The 27,467-nt window shown below is 36.2% G+C and overlaps 1 protein-coding gene and 1 pseudogene across 1 annotated transcript in view; both read left to right on the forward strand.

Annotated features, from left to right (window-relative positions):
* Cpa6 (carboxypeptidase A6) overlaps positions 1-27,467 on the forward strand; it is a 297,452-nt gene that overhangs the window by 264,096 nt on the left and 5,889 nt on the right. Inside the window, exon 9 of the mRNA XM_005392121.2 lies at positions 24,510-24,712. Within this exon, the coding sequence (XP_005392178.1) occupies positions 24,510-24,712 (203 nt within the window). The remainder of the gene's footprint in view (positions 1-24,509; positions 24,713-27,467) is intronic.
* LOC102007711 lies at positions 22,166-23,334 on the forward strand (annotated as a pseudogene).

A 27,467-nucleotide genomic window follows, 5' to 3' on the forward strand; every position in this document is an offset into this window, starting at 1 on the left:
CACACACACACACACACACACACTTGAACAAAACAAGTTAAAATGAATATACACAGTATATAAAGAATGCTGTTATTTGTGTAGAAATATTTTTTCATAAATGCATATAATAAAACTACATGTGTTCATCTAAATTCACTGACTATCCCTGAAATAATAGCAAAAAAAAAACTAGTAAAAGTGATTTTTCTGGATAAAAGTGAATGCCTAGACAGATGAAGCAACAATTTGCGTGGCCTACCATGTACCTCCACTGACCAATCCAAAAATGTGAAGATTAAAAAGTAAGCCCACATGCTTTTGGAAAAGCTAAAAATATAATTTTAACTGAAATTAGGCTCTGCCACTACTCAAAGCATTTGTTCTCCCTTCATACTAGCTTTTGTTATTCAGTTTAATTAACTTGCATTAGTAAAACAGGAGGCAGAGCCAAAAGAAACTCCTCATGGCCTATAAAAATATTATCCCCTTTCCATGTCATTCTTCACCGTCCATACTAGCCACGCCCACCAAGTCGGGGAGAGTGGTACCTAAGAAACCCAAATGCACTCCCTTTCTGACCTCCCCCATCGTCTCTCCTGTTCTCTAGAGGTGCTGAGCAGGAAATAGACTGAGACAGAGTTAAACGTTTCATACTAATTAAAAACATTTGACAAAATTACATTGTTTTATTATGTGGGTAAATGGAACATGTGTCAAAAATCCTTTAATTAATGTGACATTATACTTCACTGGAATATAATATTTGTTTTATTACAAGGACATTTTTTCTTATCTTTTCATTGATAAGACTAAATGTATGCATTGTGCACAACAGGAATACATTTGAGAAATGCAACTGCATCTGTTTGATTTGAGCTTCTGGCATGCCATTCTAGCCTGTGTAATTAAGGTAGAATAGCCTTCTAACAAGATCCACAATAAAAAATAAAATGTGGCACTAATCCCTTCTCTTATCACCCCTATGTTTTGGAAAATACATACAATCAAAGACTAAGCAGTAAGAACGTTCAAAACTATTGATTCTCTCCTCTTTTATTCCTTCGTATTCTGAGATATCTCTACTTTTATTTGCACATATTTTAAAAGTGTGACAGTATGCTAGAAAACAACATCATTGTTCAGGCTTTTATACAATCCCTTACTTTTTATTATAACCTTAAATTATCATGACTGACCTTAAAACATAAAATGAAAATGGAACTTGGATGTGATGGACTGAGAGAAATTTGCTGGGGAGCAGATTGCGTCACTGCTGGAGCAAAGCACAATGAGAGACAAATTGGAATAACATTCACTTCTTGTTCTTAGGAACTAGCAGGCAAGTGAGAGAGACCTGCATGTGAACAGCCAGCTGTGGTGGAAAGCTGAGTGAAAGCTGATAAATAGAGGCATGAATGTATCACTCATGGGGGACCCAGGACGGAGGAATTCTGACTGGGGTGAAGATAGGAAAGCCGCATACAAGTAGCTTTTTACCTTCAAGACTTTATTTTTTAGAGCAGTTTTTCTTTCACAGCAAAATTAAGAGGAAGGTGCGGAGATTTCCCATATACCCTCCCACACACACATGTGCGTAGCCAGCCCCCAATATCAATATTTTCCCCACCAGAGAAGTTCATTACTCTCAGCAAGTTAATCCACAAAGAAACAGCCTCACCCAAAGTTCATATTTCACTAGAGCTCACTCTTGCTGTTTACTTTCTGTGGCTTTAACAAATGTGTGATACATATCCATCATCATAATTTATACAGAATACTTTCACTGCCCTGAAAATACTCTGAGCTCTACTTAGTCATCTCTCTCTCCCCTCATCCCTGGCAGTCATTAATCCATATATGGTCTCCATAGGTTTGTTCTTTTCCAAAATATCTACGTACTCATCCTTCACTGCCAGGGACTGGTTCCAGTACTTGAGCAATTACCAAAATTTGTGGATGTCTGAGCACCTTATATAGTATTTATTCTCACACACTTTCAATGCTCTCCAGATTACCTATAACACCTAAAAATATAAATTTTCCATAAATAATTGTTATACTATATTGTTTCCTCAATATCTTTTCAGTGTTTGATAGGTCATATCTAACTATATATGTACACATGCATTCATGTATGTATGTTTGTATGTTTTTATTCATTCATTTTGCAGTACTGGGGCTTGAGCCCAGGGCCTTTGCACTAAGCTACATCCCCAGCCCTTTTCATTCTTTTGAGACAAAGTCTCTCTCTAAATTGATAATTTGCCCAGGCTAGGCTCAAACTTGCAATTTTCCTGCCCCTTGTCTCCAGCTCCCCTAGTGCTGAGATTATAGGTGTGCAGCACCATACCCAGCTAGCTCTTTTTTGATGCTATATAGCACTCTATACTGTGGGTGGGCCACAGTTTATCCCTTTATCTGTGGATGAGTCAGTTTATCCCTTCATCTATGAAAGAACACAGTGGTTGCTTCCTTGTTTGGAAACTTATGAACAAAGATGCTATCAACATTCACATGCATGTTTTTTATGTAGATATGTGTTCAGTTCCTTTGGATAAATTCCAAGTAGCACGATTCTGTGTTTAATTTTGTAAGAAACTGCCAAACTATCTTTCAAAGTAACTGTGCCTTTTGCAATCCCACTAGTAGTCATGAGAGTTCCTGTTTCTCCACATCCTCTGTAGGCAGTATTTGGTGTCATCAATGTTCTGGATCTTGGCCACTCTAACGGGTGTCATAGTGTCTCATTAATGTTTGGATTTGAATTTCCCTGATGACATATGACATGAAAGACTTTTCCTATACTGTGTATTTACATCTTTCTTGGTGATGTGTATGTTGAAGACTTTAGCCCACCTTTTAGTTGGTTTATTTGTTTTCTGCTTTGAGTTTTCAGAGTTCTTTGCATATCATTTATCAGAAGTATCTTGTAAACGTTCTTCTGTCAGTCTGTGGCTTAGCCCTCATTCTCTTTACACTGTTTTTCACAGAGCAGAATTTTTTGTTTTAATGAAACCCAACTTTTCAAGTATTTAGTTCATGAATCATGCCTTTTATGTTGTATATTAAAAGTCACTGGCATAGTCAACATCATGAGGTTTTCTCCTATTATCTTCTATGAGTTTTATTGTTTGGAATTTTACATTTTAGACTATGATCAATTTTGTGTTAGTTTATGTGAAGGATGTAAGGTCTGTCTATGTCTAGATTCCTTTGTTTTGTTTTTGTTTTTATTTTTATTTTTTTGCATATAGATGTCCAGTTATTCCACCACTATTTGTTTAAAAGATAATGTCTACTGTCTTGTATTGCCTGATAAGTACATTTTGAGCCGAGCCATACAGCTATAGAAGAATTTAGACTTCCAGAGAGAAGATAAGCTGCCCTAACTAAAGGAAAAATAAAACAGGAACAAAGACAAAGATGATTAATGTCAAAACTAGGATGGAGGCAGAGAGGAAAAATAGGAGAAGATAGAGTGGTGGAACATAGTGAGTAACTGGAGGGGGAGGGGTGGAGTCAACGGAGACGTGAAGAGATCCAAGACCCTTAACCAAAGTAATTCCTTTATACACCCAATCAAAGGACTTTGACCCAAAACTAAAAAGAATAAATAGAGAAGAAAAATAAAAAGAGAACTGGAGAAGGGAACATCTGTTAGTCTGTATCATATTATATTTCATTCATTTCATTTCATTAATGAATTTCATTCATTAATTAGTAAATATTTTTAAGGATAATATGCTAGGTACAGGAGATACAAACATGAAGATGTAATCTTTGCCATTATGAAGACTGACAGCTTAGTGAAAGGACCACTATATTATGCTGTCATAAATATAGTATAGGTATGCATGAAAGGTGTTTGTAATAGTGTATCAGTGCCATGTCGCTGCTGTAACAAATTTCCATAAATTTAACAGATTAAAATGACTTAAATATCTTCTCCTATACTTCCAGAGCCCTGAAGTGCAAAATGAGTTTTGCCAGGCTGAAAGAGTGGCAGGGTCACATACTCTCAGAAGCTTTAGGGGGGGAAATTTCCTTGTCTTTTCTAGCTTCTTGAGGCTACTGTGTGACCTCTTCCTCCACCTTCACAGCCAGTGACGTAGCATCTTCTCTCTCTGAATCTGCTTTCTTTCTACAGCCTTCTCTTCTGCCTCCAGTCATATTATTCTCTTATATAGCTGTGACTGCACTGAAGACCTATCCACACAATCCTGGATAACTTCCCTATGTCAAGATCCTTAATTTGTCAGATCTGCAAAGAATTTTTTCCTATGTGAAGTTACCTTCCCAAGTTTCATGGGTTAGGACCTGATAATCCTTGGGAATTATTTTTCATCCTGTCACAGTGGACATCAAGGAAAGGTCCATAATCCAGCACCTTTATCCTCAAGGGTGTGGTGAGCTGCTGTAAAGTTTTAAGCAGAGAAACTAGATGTTAGCAAGTGTGTTTTCATAAAAGTAACTCAGGAGTTCTAAGGATGTGGACTGAAGAACAGCTGAGAGTCAGGAGACCTCTATAATAACTCGGTGGAGATCTTTGGCTAAGACATTAGTATTTGAAATTGGGATATTGGAATGAATTTAAGACAGTGACACCAAGTGCTCCTTGTGGATTGTTGGATACAGTAGATGGGATTCAAGTGCCATACACTAAGGAGTATCATACAAGAAGAGAAGCACATTTGGGATTTGGTAGACCTTGGGCAGAGAATTGAGTTTTACCTCAATATTCTCATTCTCAAAATTAAAGCAGTCTGCTTACAAACTGCTTTGGAATGTATCCATCCTTGGAGACTGTCTTGAACACCAGAAAGCAATTAAGGAACACAATTCTTATTAATAAATTTTATCCTTATATCATTAGAACAGAATCTAAAGATATCAAAAAACTAGGTATGTAATTATATTAATTTTTTACTGGAGCTTATCCAATAAACCTCCTGATAAACTATCAGTACTGTAACAAAAAGTCTTAGAAATAGTTAAAATCTAACAGTGCAGTTCAGTCTGAGTCTAACAATTCTCAAATTTTTTTCTTCTACAAATGTATATGTTAAGCACACCTACATTAATGTCACCTTTTTTCCTATTTTTTTTTTCATACCAGGAGTTTAGCCCAGGGCTGGGACACTGAGCCACATTTTCATCCCTTTTTATTCTTTTCTTTTGAAGCAGGGACTCACTAAGTTGCCAGTTCTGACCATCTTGCCTCAGCTTCCAAAGTGCTGGGATTGCGTGCATGCACGCTCACACCCAGCTCCCTCCCTCTTTGCAAGTGTGTATTTGAACAAATTACAAATTATTAGGATGACCAAACCAACTGTAACCTGTAACTAACTTCTGTAAGACACTCTTGATGCCAACAGCAATGTGTTGTCCTCGTGCCGCAGTGAGAATCGTTGCTGCTTCTAGCATCTTCCTTTATTTTTCTCGCTCATGTTGAGCCTCCAGCTCATTTTATCATCCAGAAAAACCGGGGCTCACAAAAGCAACAAACCCCCCATGCTGTTGTGTCCTCTACCTTTTTGAGTTCCATCTATCTTGTGTTCCATGGAGTCTCTTCTCTGCCATTATGGATTCCCTGGGGTTTCCGATCTGCCCCGCTCTCCTTCCTTCCTCTGTATGCTCCCGCACTTACATTCTGCACTGCACGCTCTGCAGTGATGCTACATCCTGCATTGTCTTGTCTTTTAATTTCCCTGTATGTGCATATCTTGTCTCCTTTCTCGATTTATGAGGTTCTTATAGAGTTTCACATCTCAATACTCAAAAGCTAAAGAGGTGATGTATGACAGGGAAGTTAAACTGCTGAATGTTCAGAACAGAGATGTATGCTGTTTCATTTCAGAAGACTAAAATCTCTCAGCTCTGCACTGCAGCGATCTGTTAATATATTCTGAAGTTGTTCTGTATGTAAAGATGGGAAAGAGACTTTTGTCTGTTTCAGAAACAATGTATTGATTCCTATAGTCTAAGGGAAAACTATAACCTTTACGTTCTCCTTTCTCTAAAACATTGAGTGATGTACTTAATACTTCTTCCTTCTTTCCCCTAAAAAAAAATTATGTGTTATTGTTGCCTTTTGAGACCATTTTTGTTGTTTTTTTGCTTGTTCTCTTACAAAGCTGTGTCCCGGTGCTTTAGCTTTCACTATCTTGATCTTCTATAGTATGGCAAATATTTCAGATCAGAATCTGTGTAATTGAAGCCACATCTGGAGAGAATTCTTCAAATAAAATGTATCCAACAGAGCTATATAAAATCCCAAGGGGACTTACTATTCAATAATCTTTGTGAGCTGTTTCTTTGAATTTTAGTAAAACTTGATAGTGCCCCCCAGAACGCTATAAATAATACTGTTTTAGTGGTCTTATTTCCACCTGAATTAATTTATGGCCATGGTACAGACCCAGCTATTCAGGATTCTGATTTTATTTTGCAAAGATGGGGTTGCTATATTAGATGAGTAAAGCAAAATTTAAACATAAACAGGAAAAAAAAGAATTTTAAATGTGATATCCCATCCCATGCCTGGATCAATACTTAATCTGCAGCAAATAACATTGGCAGGATGCCAATTCGTAAAATAAACCATAAATGCTATAGAATACTCTAGTGCTTCAATTTCTTCTCAGGCAAACAGCATTAAATCAAAGCATGGCTCTTACTAATATTAGACAGTTTAGCTCATGTATGATAATAATTACCTAATATTAGTGAAACACTGCTAGGTCAAATTGAGTAGAAGAATGCGTGTCTATATATGTATATATATAATTTCAGTGTACAGTATTAAGTTGGATCACAAACTCAGGTAAAACCTGTTGTAGACACATAGAGGATAAGCACGTAACTCAGCCTAGGGGTTTCATTTCCTTAGAGATGTCCACTTCTGCTATATGGAAGTGTTTCCCAAATGTAATTCTTCAGCCCAAGACTCTTTCCCAAACTACTGTATATATCTAACTGGCATCTCCACCAGGGATATTAGATGCCTATTAAATAATAATCATCTCAAACTCAAAATACGTAAAACTGAATTCCAGATCTTTACTTTGCCTAATCTACCCTTCCTGTAACCAGCACTGACATCATTTCAGTTGCTCACACCTAAAAGCATGGCATAATCTTTAGCTCCTCTTTTTTCTCTTATACCCTATATCTAATCCACTAGGAAATCCCTTTGTATTATTTTACCTGTAGAAACCAACTGCTCTGACCACATCTATTACTACCACCTTAGTTCAAGCCATTATCATCTCTTCACTGGTTTATTACAGGAGCCTTCTAAGTATACTGACAGTTCCCACACTTGCAGGTACATCCTGTGAATTCTCTCCCTTCTCTTTATCTATCTGTCTGTCTGTCTATCTGTCTCTGTCTCTCTCCAAGTTGCAATAAAAATTTTAAAATATAAATCAGATTATGTCAGTCTTTGCATTAAAATACTGTAATGGCTCTTCATTTTACCTGCCCAAGGACTTACAGTAACCTATAAACTTTATATGATCAGGTCCCCCATTGATTGTTTGATCTCATCTATTTCTACCTTTCCTTCTTGGCCCTAGTCACACCTGCCAGGTGCATGTCTTGGAGTCTTTGCACTGGCTCTTCCTTCTACCAAAAACACTCTTCCCTAGAAGCCATGGCTGACTCATTTTGTTCCACATGTCTGCTAAAACACATGGAACTAACATTGGAGGGTACCTTCATCATCATCTCTATAATTGCAACCCACTTCCATATTGATCTTTCTTACACTGCTCTTTTGCTTTTTTCTGTGGCATTTTTCTACTACAAGATATCACCCTGTATTCTTACTTAGTATTTATTATCTTCACCACCACTACTAGACGTCAACTCTAGAAGGAAGAAAACTGTTCTATTCATGATGTACCTAGTGCATGATGCATGGTTATGTGCATAGCAAACACTCTTTGAATAAGTGAATGTATCAACATATTAGCAGTAGTTGAGGATGTCATATTCACTGAACAGAAAGAGATTATTGAAGAAAATGATTAAGGACAGAATAATTGATGGTTCCTTCATTCAAGAAACTAATATTGGAAGGGGAAACCCAGAAAAGAGGACAGAAAGAAGGCATAGGGAGGATAGAAGACAAGGGAGCAATGTGTCAACAGCAAGGGAAAACAAAGCCAAGTCCTAGGAAAAGCCAGGAAAAATAGACTCGTTGGCCCTCCTGAAGCCACAACTCCTTTCTACTGCCTCCTATTTCAGCCTCTCCTTCTTCTGTCCCATTCTCTTCACACCTCTGCTTTCTATACACATTACGGAAAAGCTTCCTGGTGTGAATGACCCTCATAGAAACACATACAAGATGTGATAAAAATATATCTTGTAAATATTTAAACCAAGATGTGTTACAGTAAAAAACACACTGTCATCCATCCCCCTTGTCTTAGTCACTTTCTCCTTGCTGGACAAGGTACCTGACGCCCACAACTAAAAAGGAGAGGCTCACTTCGGCTCACAGTTTCAGAGATGTCAGTGCATGGTTGGCAGGCTCACAGGCAGAAATGGTGTGGTGAAAGGGTCTGCAGCACAGGGAAGCTGCTCGTGTCATGGAATCCAGGAGGCAAATAAAAAAGGATCCAGAGAGGGAGCTATAGCCTTCCAGCTCACCCCTCCAGTTACCTGCCTCTGACCAGGCCCCAGCCCCAGTGGCATGTCAGCGATAGCATCCTCATGATCCAATTACCTCCAAAAGCTTCACCTCTGAATACATGATTTTTTGGAGAGACATTCTCTATTTAAACTATAACACTCCTCAAAGCACTCCCCTTCACCTGAAATACACTTATACCATCAGTCTCGTCACTTTCTGAAGCAATTCTGAAGTCTTCTTTTATGAGTGTCTTTAGTTGCACTGTCATGGCTGCCTCAAAGTCCTTAATCAATTCAAAAAGTTTACCTCTCATGGTCATTTTGACTTTGGGTGAAAGCCAGAAGTCATACAGTGCCAGATCCAGTGAATAAGATGAGCGAGGACACAGTAATGTTTTTAAGAGCCTGCCTTTCTGTTGGATGGCACTCAACAGCACCGTGTTTTTTAATCACTCACCACTCTCCATTCATTCTTTGGAGGACATCTCACCAACACACAATTACAGCTTTTATTCAGTGTAGGAGGAAATTTATTGACCCTACTTTCACTATAACAATACTTAGTCATGAAACTATCACTATAAAGTATTCTGTTGAGGGAAAGAGATTGGTATCCAAGTACATTAACAATTTGGGGCTCATCACATGAATGTAAGGATTATTTAAGTGTCACATTTCCTTCCTGAAATTATTAACATTTGTTAGAGTCCTAATCATTTACGGTACGCTAAGAATTTCAGATTTGAAATTACTTAAATATTTAGGAGTTAGACTATTTTCATGGACCTACTGTCTTATTTGAAGTCATTGGTTTTGTTGTTGTTATTCTTGTTCTTGTTGTTGTTCTTGCCCTTGTTCTTATATATCCTCAACCTTCCATAGAGCTGAGCTAGAATTTAGCTGTCTGATCAAAAACTTTGAAATAGTCCAAAGTCCATGCACCTTTATTGCATGCAGTCAGCTTCAATTATTCAAACAACATTTAAAGAGTAGTAAGGGTCTCCCTTTTACTAGGAAACAATAATATGTGGCCTCTGTTCTGAAGAGGCTCATGCTCTAAAGGAGAGGAATATATGTAAATAACTGCAACACAATGAAAATGTAACACTGCCAGTCTTACAGCCTTCCATAGCCAGACACAGCTACCTCTACAACTATTCTATATTCTGGGTACTGCCACTCTTCCCACAATATGTTGGGCCACATCATACCACTGAGGCTCATATGAGATGCTACAAAACCCCAAGCCTCCCAGAGAAGGTTGACGCTGGCTGAGTGTAAAGAAGATGCTGTGGAGAAGGCAAGTAGCCCCAAGTTGAGGGGAGTGTTGTGACTACACAGCCAGTGGAACAAGGGCGAGATGCATCACCACCTACATCTTCCCCTGTAGCTGGGTTGCTCTCCATTTCAAAAACTGAGAATTGCACTGGCTCTGTTTTCTTTTTCTTTTTTACATCATTCAGTATTTTATTTTATTTTATTTTTATTTTAAAAATAAAAAGAGGAAAACATTAACAGACAACCTTTTACAGAATAGCAAAAGAATAGTACAGACAATACAGAGTTACAAACAAAGTGGTAGGAAATTGACAATGCTTGTTGTGTTACATACTGATATCTTCAAAGTGGTTTCTCATGAAAACAGATAGAGACATGCAATATTGGTCAGTCAAGGACTCACTGACAGTTTCTTTCAGCAATGAAATACAAGACAGTAGAACAACTATGTCAACTATCCTGTATATACATACATACAAAATTTCTCCTTCTCTCCCTTCTCTTTTCCCACATCCCAGTTGCTTTTTACCCTTGAGTGCTTTCCTATCATTTCACAATGTCTATCATACCTCCTAGTTAAAGTTAACTCTTTCAGGTTTTACACTAGTGAAACAATGCGGTGCTTGCACATGCAGGTCTGATTTATTTCACTTATGAGTATGGTCTCTAGCTGTGACCATTTACCTATAAAGGCCTGAACTGCAAGGGGACACTGGCTCTGTTTTCAGTACCAAAGAGTTGTCCTTCTTGCCATTTAATCTTGAAGAAAATCAATAATTCTGCTTTTCTTTCCTTATAATAGATAAGAAGCAACAATTCCTACCCTTTGTACACTGAAAAACAGGCAAGTCTCTGACCTCTGTGAAAATCAGGAGTGGCTTTCAAAATAGTTTCAATCAACAGAAAATGAAAACTGAGATTATTTATTTTTTGATTATTGTCTTCTTTGATACTTTAAACAGTGCAAGCAATTTATCTTTAGGAACTTAGACTGTTTGTTTATTTAGAAGAGTATCCTATTTTCCAAGGAAATATCAACTTGTTATCCCAAATATGAAGCAAGCATATACTAGAACACTGCATATAAAAATGTACTCAATGGGTCATACTTTGTAGTACATAAGCCTCCAAAATAAAGTATAAAGAAATAACTTAGGTCACTAATCCCCAGGTTACACTTGAGGGAGGCAGAAGTGGAAGACAGCAAGAGACAATATACAAAAAACATTGCTGTCAGGAAGTAGCTTCCGCACACCATCCTGAAAAGACCATTTTTAAAAACTATTATATATTCACAGTAATAACAATCATAACAATAAAAATAAAGAAAATTATAAAATATAATGGAAAAACATAAAGCACAGTCTAACAAATGGGATGGTATAACCCGTCCTCAGATTGCTTGACGCAGTACAGCATAATAAAATGCTTCCCAAATCAATATAAATTGAATACAGTTTCAATTAGAATCTCAATGAGATTTTTTTTTTTTTACTTTTAGGAATTGAATCAAATTGAAGGGTTTAAATGGAAAAACAAATAGGCAAGAAGAAAAATACAGCAAGGAATTTATCTTGTCTGATACTAAAACATCATTTTAAAACTTCTGTCACAGACTGGTAGAGTAACAATATGGGCATAGACAAGAAGATCAGCAGAACAGAACAGATGATCCAATAATAGATCCATAAATGAAGCAATCTTTCATATATGATGCAGGTGGCAATATTATCCAGTGGGAAAATATAGGATATTTAATAAACATGCTGCCAGAATGACTGTCCCTCCAAAAAATCAAAGATATAACCATATGATACATATGTTTAAAAAAAAACCAGAAGGGTTAAAGACTTGGAAAAAATCAAGCAATAAATTCCTAGAAGAAAAATCTAGAAAATACATATTATCTTTATTGATAGGGAAAACTTTCTCAATCAACACAAGAAACCCAACAGCCAATTAAAAGGAAAAGACAGTAATTACATAAAAGTTAAATATCTATAATGATAAAAGTTACCATAAATAATTGATTAGAAAAATTATAGTTTCAAGGGTAAAATGCAGTGAAGATGACAGTCTATGACAAGGCAATCCATACTTTTATTCATGATTAAGAAAAAGATAAAAAACCCAAGAGAAAATAGAAAGAGCTAAAAATATGATTAAGCAGTTCAGAGAAGAGTTCAATCTAAAATAAACATGAATACAAACACATTTATAGTATGAACAGAAAATTAAATTTTTACTATCAAAATGATAAAAATCTAAAGATGATATATCTGTAGGCGATTACTGATAGGGACTAAGAAGAAATAGTACTCTTACAATTTTAGCAGGCAAAAGGTCTGACAAAAAGATCTGTGAGAATTAAAAATATAATCTTTTTTAAAATTTAAAAGTTTGAAACATGTGAATCTGTCTTCCAATTGGATGTCCTATAAAGATATTCTTTGTCAGATGTAAAGATGTGTTGCTTTGATATTTATTGCAGTATTTATGTCAATTCGGTTGTAATGTCCCCTCTTCCTGCATTGTAGTATTGTTCATCATGGCAGAAAAGGAAAAGAAAGAGAAATAAGCCTAATTCCCAACAGTAAACAAGAGACTCAAATATTACAATTACAATAGGATGTTTAAATTAATGCAGAAGGCATTCCACACAATGTAACTGAAGGAAAAAGCAAGAGGAAAGAGACTACATGATTATAATTGTTTTGTGACCAAAACTAGCTCCTATGTATGTATGACTGTATAAGTATATCCATAAGTCATATAAAATTCCATATATACATATGACATATACGTATTATATGTGTGTAATGTGTCTGTGTGTTTGTAAACTGTCTTGATTTTGGTTTCAATTTTTTTGAGACAGGGTCTTGCTATGTAATTCAGACTGGCCTTGAATTCACTACGCAACCCAGGCTGGTGATACTCTTGCTTAAGCCTCTTGAGGGTTGGATTACAGGCAGGTACCATGCCTGACTATGTAAACTATATTGACAGCTTCTGACTATGTAAACTGTACAGAGTGCTTGAGGATAACTTGAACAATGGTAGATGTAGTGAAAAAGAAAAAAATTCCATGCTGAGGTCCAGGCCAAGACATAGTACATGCTAGGCAAATTTTCTACTCCTGGGTTACACCCTGAATCCCCAAAAAGAAAATTTTAAAAGGACATCATTTTTAAAAATGTAAAGGCATTTGCACTCCATGTATGAGAAAATTTAAAGCTATAAATGAAAGAAAAACAAATAGTAAAAAATAAGTAATTTTCCTAAACATCTAGAAAGACTACAGGTTACAGTATACACACTTGTGCAAAAAAATTCCAGTTAAGAGATCAGCTAAGAATTTAGTGTGCCGGTGTTCTTTTATGTCATAATTTACATCTTCAATTCACTTAGGAAAAATAATAGCTAAAGTACTTAAATTAGATTGCATTTCTCTCATCCTTAAGAGAATTACACATTTCTGCCTAATAAAATTTCTATATTTTAGTCATTGTTTAATTCATCTCTAGCCATTCCCTAAACTTTTGTATATTTAATACATTAGCCCAAAAATTAGTATATAAATCACAAATATATGTCAGGAAAACATATTTTAAAGCTTCTCACTGATGTGGTAGCAATCAAAAACATTAGGAGGAAACAAAAAATCAAAACTCCCATCTACAATTCAAGCCCTGTGACTCCAGCTGGTTGTCAGTTCCGCTCATTCACATCTCTTCTAGAACCTTCTCTTATCAGAGCCTTTATCTTCTTCTTCCTCTTTGCTTTTTCCCATAATGTTTGTATAGAAATGTTTGTCTTGTCAATAATAATAATAATACTTTTCAGTTACCCCCAAGCTTACTTCTGCTATAGCTTTCCTTACCTTGTGACTCAAACTTCCTGAAAGATATTCACTGTCTCTCCACTCTACCTCCTCCCTTGTTCTTCCCATTCCTTCCTCTCAAGTGCCTATGATGTCTGGTCTTTGTCTCTACCATTCCCTAATATTTCTATAGCAACATCTTCCAGGTACTTTGTTATTATAAAAGTAAACACACTTCTGTCTTCATTTTACATGCACACTACACCCTCTTTCTGGAAATGTCAAGTCTAAGTCTCTCGGAGACTAGATTTACATCAAGAACCAGCATCTTACAGCACTATGGTTTGGATCTAAAACATCCCGCAAAGGCCATGTGCTAAATAAAGGCTTGGTTACCACATGACCAGCTTTTGCAAGGTAATTAGATCATGAGGGCTCTCACTACGTCACTAGATTAATCCATTAATAAATTCATTCTTTGATTGCATTATTGGGAGGGAACAGAAGTTTAGGAAGTGGAGCATAGTCTAAGGAGTGGCTAATGGGGGTTGACATGGAGAATACATCATGTCTCTGGACCCTTCCTGTCTTTCTTCTCTGGGCCTCCTGCCTGCCATGAGATGAGCTACATTCTCCACTCCATGTGTCCCATCATGATATTCAGGCTAGGAAGCAGTCGAGCCAGGTAACCATAGACTGAAACCTCCGAAATTTTAAACAAAATAAATCTCTCCTCCTCAAAAAACATTTTTTTTCTTTTTTGGAATTGGGATTGAACCTAGGACTTTCACACGAAGCTACATCCCCAACCCTTCTTTTCTTTTTTTAGACAGGATCTCACTAAATCTCTTAAGTAACCCAAGCAGGGCTCAAACTTGTGATCCTCCTGCCTCAGGCCCAGGCTCCTAGAGTGCTGAGATTGCAGGCATGCACCAGCACACCTAGTTTAAATTGTTTTTCTCAGGTATTTTGTCACAGTGATGAAAAGCTAACTAACACACATGGTCATTCGAGTTTCCTGATCATTCCTTCTTGGGCTGAATGATAGGTTCCGCTTACTCTTTGTTATACTCTGTATCCAGTTGTCCCCCACAAAGCCTCATGTGCTCATCGATGGACCTTTAAAAAGTGATAGGATCATGGTACTTATAGCTGAGTTGGTGCTAGAAGTCTGGGCCTGGTTGGAAGAGCTGGGTCAGTGGGGGCGTGGCCTGGAAGGCTTTGTCTCCCTTCTGGGCTCCTCTCTGTACTTGCTACTTCTTGTCTCCCATGCTGTAAGCAGCTTTCTTCTGCCAGGCCCCTGTGCCATGACATCCTGCCTTGGAGCCAGCCGACTGTGGACTGAAACCTCTACAAACTATGCACCAAAATAAACCTCCCCCTTTCAATGGCAAGCGTCAGGCATTGTGTGTCAGTGATGAGAAAGTGACCAAGACATTTTTCCTGCCTCTTTTAAATACCCCATAGTCTGATGCTTGGTTTATTATTGTTCTCAACTAAAAGCCATTTTGAATGATTTTACTATTATAAAATGATAAACACCCCAAAATCCTTATCTCCAACCTAATATTCCTTTGAACATCATAATCACATTCAGTATTCTCCTAGACTCTGCTACTGGCTTCCCCAGGCTCCTCAAATTCAACATGTCTAAGATGGCATTCATCATCTTTCTTTTCTCTCTATATGCTCATGTTCCTCGTCATCTAGTCAATATTTGTATCAATAGTACTACCAACTTAGCCAGCCCAGAAGTGTGCAATGTCATCAACCACTCCCTCACCGCCCTACATATTCAATAAATCACCAATTTGAATTAGTTTAATCTTCCAAATATTTCATTAATGCATTCCCTCACTATCATTCCTAATACTACCCCAATTTCAGCTGTCAACATCTCTGGCCTAGATTGTTGTGTTTGTACGATCTTAATTTGATCTCCCTAATTATATACTTGCCTTATCCTTATAAACTTTGACAAGCTCAGTCTAAAATGAAAGTAGAACCATGTCTTAAGACCCTTTCAGGTTGAGAGGCTGAATAAAAGAAATTTTAATTGACTGCTAGAAAGGTAAGGTTTCTTTTTAAAGTAATGAGAATGTTCTCAAATTAGTGGTGATGATTGCATAGCTTTGTAGATGTATAAAAACCACTGAAGTGCACTTTAAGAAGTGAATTTTATTGACTATAAATTATATCCCCATAAACCTTCATTTTAAAAAGTGGGAAGAAAATGTTCAACTAAGAAGGGAGGGAGTGGAGGGAAGAAAGAAAAAAAAGAGACTAGGAGGAAAAATGAGAACAAAGCTTTTATAAATAAGGAGAAGAGGGATTGAAGGTAGGGAAGGTGAGTGGGAAAAACAAGAATATTATGTGCAGGTACAAATTCCTCATGATGAATGTGATCATTATATATATCTAAAATGTACCAATAAAGTTAATTTTTAAAAAAAACTTTATGATTATGTTAGTTTTGGTCCTACAAAAAGCATATACCAGCACAGGATTAGATATAAAGAGATCTGTTAGAGAAAATTTCTTGTTGATATTGTTAATCTTATGGCATATAATATCTATGTTCATTGAGGTTATTAGGACCTTGTAACTGGCATAGCCTCGCTCTACCTGTTTCCCCATCCTCTCCAGCTCTCCTTGGTCACCTGGACCCCTTCCCAACTGCAAGAGATCCATCCCCTTGCCTTGGTTCATTCTTCCTTTTTTGCTTAGTTTGTATTTTGCCTCATATAGAGGAGAGATACCATATGGTATTCAAGCTTGTGTGTCTGATTTATTGCACTCAACATTATATTTTCCAGGTGCATCCATTTTCCTTCAAATGTCTTAAATTTGTCCCTCTTTACAGCTAAGTAATATTCCATTATACATAGATACCATAATTTTTTATCCAACCCAGTTGCTATTAAGCAGAAAGAAAGTAAGCCACATTTTATGTTAGCTTGAATAAGACTATGACTGTGATACAAGAATCACAAAAGCAAACAGACCTGGAGCTGTCAACACCAGCAAGGAAAAAAAACTACAACAGAGCATTTAAAAATCTCAGATACCAGAGATGAAGAAATGGAATTGCAGAATGGAACTTTAATGAAGAGACAAATTCCAGAGAAATTTATAAAAATGTTTTGCTAACAGTTGATAACTAGAGGTGGGGAGCTGGTAAAGGAGGGATGGGTTTGGTTTGAGTCACAGGACGGTGAAGCCTTTCTTAAGAGAGGAGGATATAAGAAGGGCAGCTATTAGGTGAATAAAATTCATATAATGAATTGGAATGGAAGTAAAGTTTTAAATACATGTACACACTTAATTTTGTAATTTTAGGTCAGGAAGTACTTCAATTTGCATCTGTTTCTTTTCATATTGTTGGGGTAATATAAATGCTGAGGTCTACTATAAAAGAATGTTTTTGCACATTTCAGTGAGTCAGTGTGTGAATGAGCATACTTTAGAAATTAAAAGACAGGTCAAGTATATATAGGTATGTAATTTCATTTTTTAAAATGTTAACTGCAGATGGAGTTACATTACTGGTGAGACCACTAATACGTGATGTGTCGTCTTTCACCAAACTTAGTTTATATATCAGTGTCTTTCTTGTGACATCCTCTCTTTTGTTTATTTTTCCCTTATTCTTTCTGCCTGCTAAGGTTGAGTAGTATGAGTTTGCTTTCAAACGTTGCTTTAGACTGCCCCTGTAATATTTCAGTAATACCTTTGTTCTCTTTCAGCCTCTTTTTATAATTGTTCATTCTATATGAAAGCTAAGCCAGGTGCAGTGGTGCATGCTTGTAATTTCAGCCCATAGGGGGCTGAGGCAAAAAGATCATGAGTTAGAAGCCAGCCTGGGCAAATTAATGAGAGTTCATCTCCAAAAAAATGGAGATGTGTATATAAAACCAGGAAGCTCAAATCATTAGAGCACTTATCTGCTGCTTGCCAGTTTTGTATATATGAGCCATTCCCCTATTTATTTTTATAGCTTTTGGCAATAGGTAATTCTTCAAAGTAGGAAAAGATAATGGAGAAATTTATCTTGGGAAGTTGATTGATATATGTATAAAAAATATTGATCCTTTGATCCCCTCTCATCCTTTCCCTCCTTTCCCAAATCCCCTTCCCAACTCCCTGGAGAAAACTCACTGTCTTAATTCATTATGCACACCTCATATGTGGTCAAATACACAGCACTTGCAAAGCCTTCTTCCCATACCCCTCACCTTGCTCATAATCCTCATCAATAAAACTTAGTTATTCAAGAATAGCTCTATTGTAGCCAGCCTCAAATCCTGTAAGCCCATCCAGAAGTTTGATAATAAAGGAAAGAAGTTGGAGAAAGCACCTAACAATAACAAAAACCTTGTGGATCTTGAATTTTTAATATGTTTTATAGTATTTAAATAGTCAAACTATTTAAATATTACTTTTGTGCATTTATCCAGTAACCATACAACACTGTGTTCTCAGTATAATTCACTGAACAATCATTTCCATAGTGATTTGTGATGTCCCCTGCTGTGATTATACCAAATTACCATCTGTTCTATTCCATTTGGTCTACTAGTCTATTCTTGACTCGGTATCATACTGTTTCTATTATGTTACCTATGTAACATGTTTTAATGCCTGGTAGGATAAGTCCTACCTCTTGCCCTTCTAAGATTTTCTTAGCTACTTATTCATCCTCAAAAATTGTAGAGTTCTTCTAGCAGGTGTTATGTTAAATGAAATAAGCCAAGCACAGCAAGACAAATGCCACACTCTGGAAGGCTCAAGCAGGAGGACTGCAAGCCTAGCCTAAGCAAATTAGCAACTTACTGAGACCCTGTCTCAGAATAAAAAATTTTAAAAGGGATAAAGATGAAGATGAAGATGAAGCAAAAGCCCTGGGTTCAATCCCTCTGGGGGAGGGCAGGAATTTGATCTTACATAAGCATAGTGATTACTAGAAGCTAGGAAGGATAGAAAAGAGTGAGGCTGGGTAACACGTACCAAAATACATTGATGGGAGAATTAGTTTTGAGTCTTTCATAGCACAGGAGACTATAGTTTACAACAGCTTATACATATTTTTGTGAAGAACTAGAAGAGATGAGTTTGCAGCATTCAAGCACAAAGAAATGATAAATGTTGAAGGAAATGGAAATATTAATTACCCTAATTTATTCACTGCACATTAGTATACATGTATCAAATTTTCACACTGTATCCTATAAATATGTATAATTATGTGTCAGTTAAAAATAAATCTAAAAAAACAATTTAAATATTTAAAGTCTTATAATTTTTCTTAAAATCCTGATGTTAGAATTATTGTTAAAATTTAATGAAACAAGATAAATAGGAAGAACTGACATCTTTACAATGTAGTGATTGCATTCGTGAATGTGACATATTTCTCTAAATCAGTTCTTACAGACTTTTAATAGATTTTTAAGATTTTATTTCTAATATACATTATTTGATAGGATAATTCCTAGATACTATGAATAGTATCTTATTTTCTACAAAATACTTCCATAGATAATAATAATAAAGAAAAACTTATATTATTGAATTTTTAAAGTTGATCTTTACACAGATTGCTTAGAGCTGCCTGTACTTCTTATAAGATAAACAATGCAGGGGCTGGGGATTTAGCTCAGTGGCATAGTGCCTGCCTGGCAAGCCCAAGGTCATGAGTTCGATTCCCGGTACCGGAAAAAAAAAAAAAATGCATTAAAGAATGTATCTTATACACGATCTAGTTTTTCTGCAGGAGAACCCCTCAGAACACTGCAGTGATATAGTGTTCACCCAAAATTCATGTCACCTGGAACTTCTGTGTATGACATTATTTAGGAATAGAATATTTGTAGATGTAATTAATTAAGATTAAACACCATGTCTGCCACAATACTGAAAAGTAAACAACTGATTTATTTGCTGCACCATATTTTTTGTACGCATGATAGTGCTGGGTCTTTTTTTTTTATATATGAAAATGTCAGTCATTTCTCGTGTGAGTTTAAGTCATGAGTATTCTTTGTAATTACTGCTACATTAAGGCTTATTTGTTATCTCAATTTCTGTTCTCTATTTTCTAGTTTTTATTCTATCCTCTTCCTTTTTTCTCCTTTGCTACTTTCAGTTGGATGGGTCAAAGTTACTTCTGCTAGTTGTGAAGCTTGTGTTCTACTTTCTTCTAAGTTATTCCTAAGTTAAGACCCATATTTAGATTTGTTTTTCTCCATCAATCTCTAAATTTAGTCAATATCCTCATCTTTTTTTTCCAAAGAAATCAGTAACTTAGTATGCTTTTATACCCTTTGGTCTACATCTTCTATCTTTCTATCAGTCTGCCATGTTCCTGGGATTCTTTTTAAATTGTTTTATTTTTATTTGATTTTCTAAGTTTTTTGACTAAGGGGATCATTGTGTGTATTAATGGAGTTCAATATCCTACTTCAGTACAGGCACACAGTGTGCTCTGATCTAATCCGTCCGGCCTTTTATATGTCCTCCTCTTCCACTCTCCTATAATATTCACTATTCCACATCAGGTCAACTTTTTTTTTAATTCACATGAGAAACATGAATTATTTTTTTCTATATCTGGCTTATTTTACCCAACTTTATGTGCTTTGGATCCTTCCATTTTGTCACAAAAGACAGGATTTCATTCTTCTTTTTATGGCTGAAGAACACTTCCTTGCATATGTATACACATCTCCTAGATCTTCATATGTTTTTGCTTTTGGATATTGCTTATTGAAACAGCAGGCCTCACTAAGTTTCTTTCTCTCCTATAATTTTCATAGCAAATAGTTTCTCTGGAGTCATCATATTGTAGAATATTTTCTCGATAGGTATTCTCTAAGTATTTTAATGTATACTGTATCTTTTGAGGACTTTTATACCAGAGAACATTTTTGCCTTACCTCTACATTTCAGTGAGGGTTCAGCTGCATTCCTTTCTTTTTTTTTTTTTTTCTTTTTTTTTTGGTACCGGTAATCAAACCCACCACTGAGATATCCCACCCAGCCTTTTCTATTTTTATTTTGAGACAGAATCTCAATAATCACCTAGGTTTACATCAAACTTGAAATCCTTCTTCCTTGAGTACCTGGAATTATATGTGTATGCCACCACAGCTGGCTCAATTTTCCTTTTTAAGAAATACTATTTTTTATAGTATTAGAATACTATTAGAAACTATTATTCTAATATTGTTATTGAGAGGTCAAATGTGAATCTGATTCTTGTTCTTTCTAAACAGTTTGCTTTTCTCTCCTTAGAATTATTTCCTTTTCTTAAATTTTCTTTAACGTGTCAAAGTGTTCATATTTTCCCCATTAGCTCTTTTGCTTGATACACAGAGTCTGTTCAATCTTCCTTCACTGTGGAGAAATTTTAATTAGCAGTTTTTCAAATATTTTCCTTTTTTCTTTCCTTCTAAACTCCCTATTAGTCATACTTATTGATACTTATTCTAATTTTCATACTTCTTAATTTTTCTCTCATTTTCCCCTTTATTTTTGTTGCCTTCTTGGATATTTTAAACCCCACCCCATCTCATTAATTCACTCATTAACTATATTTATTCAATCTATGAATTAAGCTTTTATTTCTACATCTGATTGGCTTTTTAATATTTGACTTCATTCCCTGTTTGTTTATAGCGCTTTATCTGCCCTTGAAAATTCTGATTAGCATTGTTATAAATTCTTGTGTTCTTTGGCTCATTAGCTCTGCTACCTCTGGAATTAGTTATTCAGTTTATGTTTTCATCTTTCCAGTACTTAACATTAGTGTTCCACAGTTACCACTTTATTTTTCCCACTTCCCTCAGAGTATCAGCTATAGTTCCAACACTCTAATATGAGTTCCATCCGTATCCCACTGGCTTCCAGAACATCTCCAGAATGAGATTCAGAGGACAGAAACTCCAGTTGAGTTCCCCATCTTGATCTTGTCTGTCCAACCGCATGATCTGCATTTAATGTCCTCAAGATGTAGCCTGATTGTCTTTGTTTTCTTTTCATATTCAACAGAATTGGACAATGTTATAGACCCACCAAACATTTTCCATTAGCTTATTGAAGAAAGTTATTATTTTCTAGAGGTAAGTTAGGGATAGTGAACGGCAAAATCTATGTTTTTCCTGTGCCCTTGAATGGCAAAATCTATGGAAAGTTTAATTACTTCCAAAATTTCTTGGAATGGTAATATTTTGTGATTATTATAGTGATTCACCTATGCCTCCCCCCCTACCATGGGTTCTAAATAAACTTACACTGTTTGGTGTGCCCTTTTTATTCAAAACTTATTGAAATTTAGTTTTGAAGGTATTTTTTGAACTAAATTTTAACTGACAAAAGAGATAACTAAAGAGTCCTCTTGAGGTTTATAAACCAGTTTGGATATTGCTGTAAAAATACTATAATAGGCTTTTCATCATGGTGCACCCTAGAGATAAAACACTTAGAACTACTTCAAGAAGCTGCTAGAGCCCAAGGAGATTGACAGCCATCTGAAGGAGCTAAGGAACAATTAAAAGAATTTACCAAGCAGTATGAAAAGTCTGAAAATTATCTGAAGGCCATACAAAGTGTGGGGCACATTGCAGGTGAAGTGCTTAAACAGCTAACTGAAGAAAAATTCATTGTTAAAGCTACAAACTGACCAAGATATGCTGTGAGTTCTCTTTGACAGCCTGACAAAAGTAAGCCCAAGCCAGAAATAAGAGTTGCTTTGGATATGACTACACTCTCATGAGAAATTTCCAAGAGAGGTGGATCTATTGGTTTACAACATGTCTCATGAGGACCCCTGGGAATGTTTCTTATTCTGAGATTGGAGGGCTGTCAGAACAGATTCAGGAATTAAGAGAAGAAATAGAATTACCTCTCACAAACCCAGAATTATTCCAGCATGTACAAATAATACTTCCAAAAGGCCATTTGTTACATGGACCACTGGGCACAGGAAAAACACTCTTGGCATGAGCTATGGCTTGCCAGCTGGACAGCAATTTCCTGAAGGTTGTATCTAGTTCTATGGCAGACAAGTACACTGGCAAAGTGCTCATTTGATTTAAGAAATGTTTAATTATGCAAGGGACCATCAGCCATATATCAGTTTTATGGATGAAATAGATGCTACTGGTGGTCAGTGCTTTTCTGATGGTACTTCAGCTGACAGAGAAATTCACAGAACTTTAATGGAGTTACTGAACCAGATAAATGGATTTGATACTCTGCATAGAGTTAAAATGATCATGGCTACAAACAGGCCAGATACACTGGATCCTGCATTGCTGTGTCCAGGAAGATTAGATTACAAAAATACATATTGATTTACCCAATGAACAAGCAAGATTAGATATATTAAAAATCCATACAGGCCCATTACAAAGCATGGTGAAATAGATTATGAAGCAAGTGTGAGGCTTTCAGATGGCTTTAATGGAACAGACCTGAGCAATGTTTGTACTTAATGCAGGTATGTTTGCAATTCATACTGATCGTATTTTGTAATTCAGGAAGACGTCATGAAAGCAGTCAGAAAAGTGGCTGACTCTAAGAAGCTAGAGTCAAAATTGGACTATGAACCTGTGTAATTTACTGTAAGGCTTTTGATGGCTGCATGACAGACACTGACTTAATATAAAAACAAAATTAAGGAAAATAATGTATGTATAGGCAATGATCTCATTAAAAGTATATACATAAAATGTATGTGAATAACACCATAAAAATTAGTAATTCAGTAATCTAATTACTAAATCTAATTTAATTACTAATTAAAATTAGTAATTCAGTAAATCAAATTTTAAAATTGGTGCAGAAAAATTTTGTATGTTAATGTTGCATTTCTTGCAGCAGAAGTCTGGAGAGTATTCAAGCTTCTTATTTGCAGTGTGAGCATTTTATTAAATATTGAAAGTGGTTTGAGATGGTACTATGAGACCGTTTCTTATGACTTATTTTATATCATTTGTTTTCCTTCTCCTAAAAAAACTGAATAAAATCTGTTTGATTTAATTTTTTAAAAATACTATAATAGAAATGGTTAGGCAGTGTTCTACAGAATTATTTCTGGCTGTCCTTATGGTCTTAGTATATATATATAGATAGATAGATAGATAGATAAATATAGACATAGATATATCTTATCAGACATTTTTATAGAAGTACAGCCTTTTCTTTTTATCTGACATTGACTTATTCAACAAATATTTATAGGACATTTGCCATACTGTTGTTCTAGTTGTTAGGTATCCATCAAGAAAGATACAGTTCAGTGAAAAATCCATATAGAATGTAGGTTGTATTAAGACACAGGCTCAGTGACTCCCAGGCACCTAGAACAGTGCAAACACTGGTTGGATATTTAATGCGTAAATATCGAACACTAATTAAAGCCATGCAGAATGTTATGAAAAGAAAGTGCAGGTGTTGTGGAGCATATAAATGGGAGGCCTAACCCGCTTTAGAGGATTATGTAGTTTTCCAGCAAAAGAACTGACAGGTGAAAGGGACATTCCTTTAAAATGGTTATTGCATATTTAAGCAGTGAGCATCTGGTTTCCTTTCAGACCCTTTATTGTGCATAGGAGCTGCAATAACCTCAGAATTTTCAGTATTCATTTCCATAAATGAGAAATTAAATGAACTGCTTCTAATATCAAAATTTTATGGAAGTTTTTTTTTAAACATAGTTTAACAATGCTAATTTGTGTTTCTTGCTTCTTCCCTACTTGCGCTCCAACCCAATTTATTTTCTCACTTGCAGATGAAGGAGCCTCTATGCACCCTTGTGATGATACCTATTGTGGCCCTTTCCCAGAATCTGAACCAGAGGTCAAGGCTGTAGCTAACTTCCTCCGAAAACACAGAAATCACATTAAGGCATATCTCTCCTTTCATGCATATGCTCAGATGTTGCTGTATCCGTATTCTTACAAATATGCAACAATCCCCAATTTTAGCTGTGTGGTAAGTATTTGATCCTGTGATTTCACGCTTTCTTTCTGATGCTAATATGGTTCTTAGTACTAGTGATAATGGCAAACATGTATTTATTCAAATAAGTTATATACATATATAACTTATTTATTCTTTATAACCTTCATATACTAACTTTATTCTTCATAATTTTTATATATTAACTCATTTCTTCTTCATAACTTTTCATATATTAACTACTTTAGTCTACATAATTTATCCTCAGTTTACAGATGAGAAAACTGAGATCCAGAGAGATTAAGGAATTAGACTAAGCACACACAGCTACTAAGTGTTAGGAATTTAGCCCTAACTCTAGCTCCAGAGATATTTTTAACCACCATATTGCTTTTCAAATGCAATTATTTCAGACCTATTTGCATTCCTACCACAGGTTATACAGAAAAGATCAGGGCGGATTTGATTAATATTGCAGCTTTGGCCACATATGCCAGGCTGTAATTAACTTTATTGAGTCAATAATTGCTCATAAATTATAGTCTCACTCTCATTAATTAAAAAGCAAGCTTTAATATATAAGTTCTATTTGCTTAATACTACTAAGTCTCTGGACATGCATCTGAAAAGTCAGTACTAAGAATGAGCAGACTTTCAGGCATAAGATTACTTGAAAATGAAAAAGCAGAGGAGCTTTTGTTCTTACCACAAAAACCCAATAAGCTGCCCCCTACAGAGTGTAATTCATTGTAAAGTGAGTTCATCTCAGAGCCCATGACATCTAAAAGCCTATGAAGTTCAAAACCAAAGTAAACTAATAAGCAGTGTTAGAAGTCAGGATAGCAATTACCTTTGGGAGAAAGGAAGGGAGGCAGTGACTGAAAGGAGGAACAGAGGGGTTGTGGGTTGCTGCTGTTGTTCTATTCCTTGACTTGGATAATGAGTACAGGAATGCGTGCAATTCGCAATCGTTTGTTAAGGGTACAAACCCTGAAGTTTTTATACTCTTCTGTATGTATGTTTGAGGGTTTGTTTCCAACTCCTGACACCAAATATGTGATTCCTTTTCCAACATCACTCCTCAGACACCAGCTGGGTGTCTACCCAGTGAGTGACTCCACAGGTTAAGGTCTCAGTCCCCTAAGACTCTCCTACTTGAGCATCAACTGCAATCAAGGGGTTCTAGGTTCCCACCACCCTGTCCTCAGTTTCCCTAATTCACTACAACTCACAGAGCCTGACGAAATGCTTGACTGTTGCCAGCTGATAAGAAAGCACACAACTCAAGTAAGGGCAGAGAGCACAGAGCAGAGAGCTCCTGTGCCTTCCTATTCACGCCACCCGCCCGGCATTTTGATGTGTTCACCAACCCAAAAGTTCTCCAAACTCCATTTTTAGGGGATTTTATGGAAGTTTCATTATATTGGCACAGTTAAGTTAATTAGTAGCCATTGGTGATAAACTCAGTGTCAGGTCCCTCCGCCCACCCTACAGGCTAAAGAATAGGCCTGAAAGTTCCGACCACCAGATCACATGGTTGGGTCTTTCTGATGCCAGGCCCCATCCAGAACCTATCTGGGGCACCCAGCCACCAGTCAGCTCCTTAGCAAACAAAAGACACTCTGGCACTTCCTAGGGTTTTAGGAACTGTGTGTGAAGAATTAGGAAAAAAGGCTGAATACTTATTTTTTTATTATACTAGAATAAGAAGTTTTATAAAACTCTTCTTCCTTGAATCCCAGATCCTGTGGTTTTGGGAATTTCTGATCTAAATTTGCAAGATCTGGATGGAATAGAGGACATGAGGAGGACTTAAGAGAACCTAGGAAGGCTGGTATTCTGTCCAGAGGGGCTTTCTTCTTGGAATTCCAAGAATTATTTGCAAATTCTCTCCTTAGGAATATTGTAAGATGATCGTTGAATTCGACACTGCTATTCTTCAGTTTCTCTGTGGATCAAATAGGCTTTCTTTTTGTTGTTGCTGCTGCTGCAACTGGTGTGTTTATTGATCTGACTCCGTAAATTACCTCTATCATATTTCTATAGGCAACCCTCCAACCCTGTTAGACAGTATCTATTCATATTCTTATAACAGTTGATAAGAAATATGCTATACATTAAAACTATCATATGAGAATGTTCTCCATATTTTAAATTTATCTCTGAGCAAGAGTTCAGCCTATTTTCTTTTGTTGGTTTGAAAGATAGCATGAAGGTAGATGAAAGATTTACAACCAAGAAAGATGTGCCTCCCAAAATCTAGAGATTTGTTTGGGTTGGTTTGCTCGTTTGGTTGGTTGGCTTTGGTGTGTTGTTTTTTGACTGCCCTGGTGATTTGTACGCAGGCACTTAGCACTGAACTTCATCCCCAGCAGCCTCTCTTTTTCTTATCATGAGACAGGGTCTTTCTAAATTGCTGTTTCCCAGACTGTGCTTGAACTGTACTCAAACTTACAACACCCCAACCTCCCAGAGATCTCAGACTACAGGCATGTACCTCCACCCCCAGCTGTGATATTTTTGATTGTCACAATTGGCAATTGGCGTGTAGTGGGTAGAGGCGAAGGATATTGCTAACATCCTACAATGCACAGGACAGCGCCCACAGCAAAGAGCTATTCAGTCTAAAAGTCAATAGTGCCGTTGTTGAGAAATTCTTAAGTGGGTTAAGCATAAGCTAACTCATTAAAACTGAGATTAAAAATTCCCAAAATCTATGTGATCACTGAATGTTAGGTAGAAACCATGGAATTCTATTTGTTTCAAAAACCTTTCATCAGTATGGAAA

The sequence above is a fragment of the Chinchilla lanigera genome, unplaced genomic scaffold (genome assembly GCF_000276665.1).
Source record: "Chinchilla lanigera isolate Chin_1 unplaced genomic scaffold, ChiLan1.0 scaffold00043, whole genome shotgun sequence".
NCBI classification, from domain to species: domain Eukaryota; kingdom Metazoa; phylum Chordata; class Mammalia; order Rodentia; family Chinchillidae; genus Chinchilla; species Chinchilla lanigera.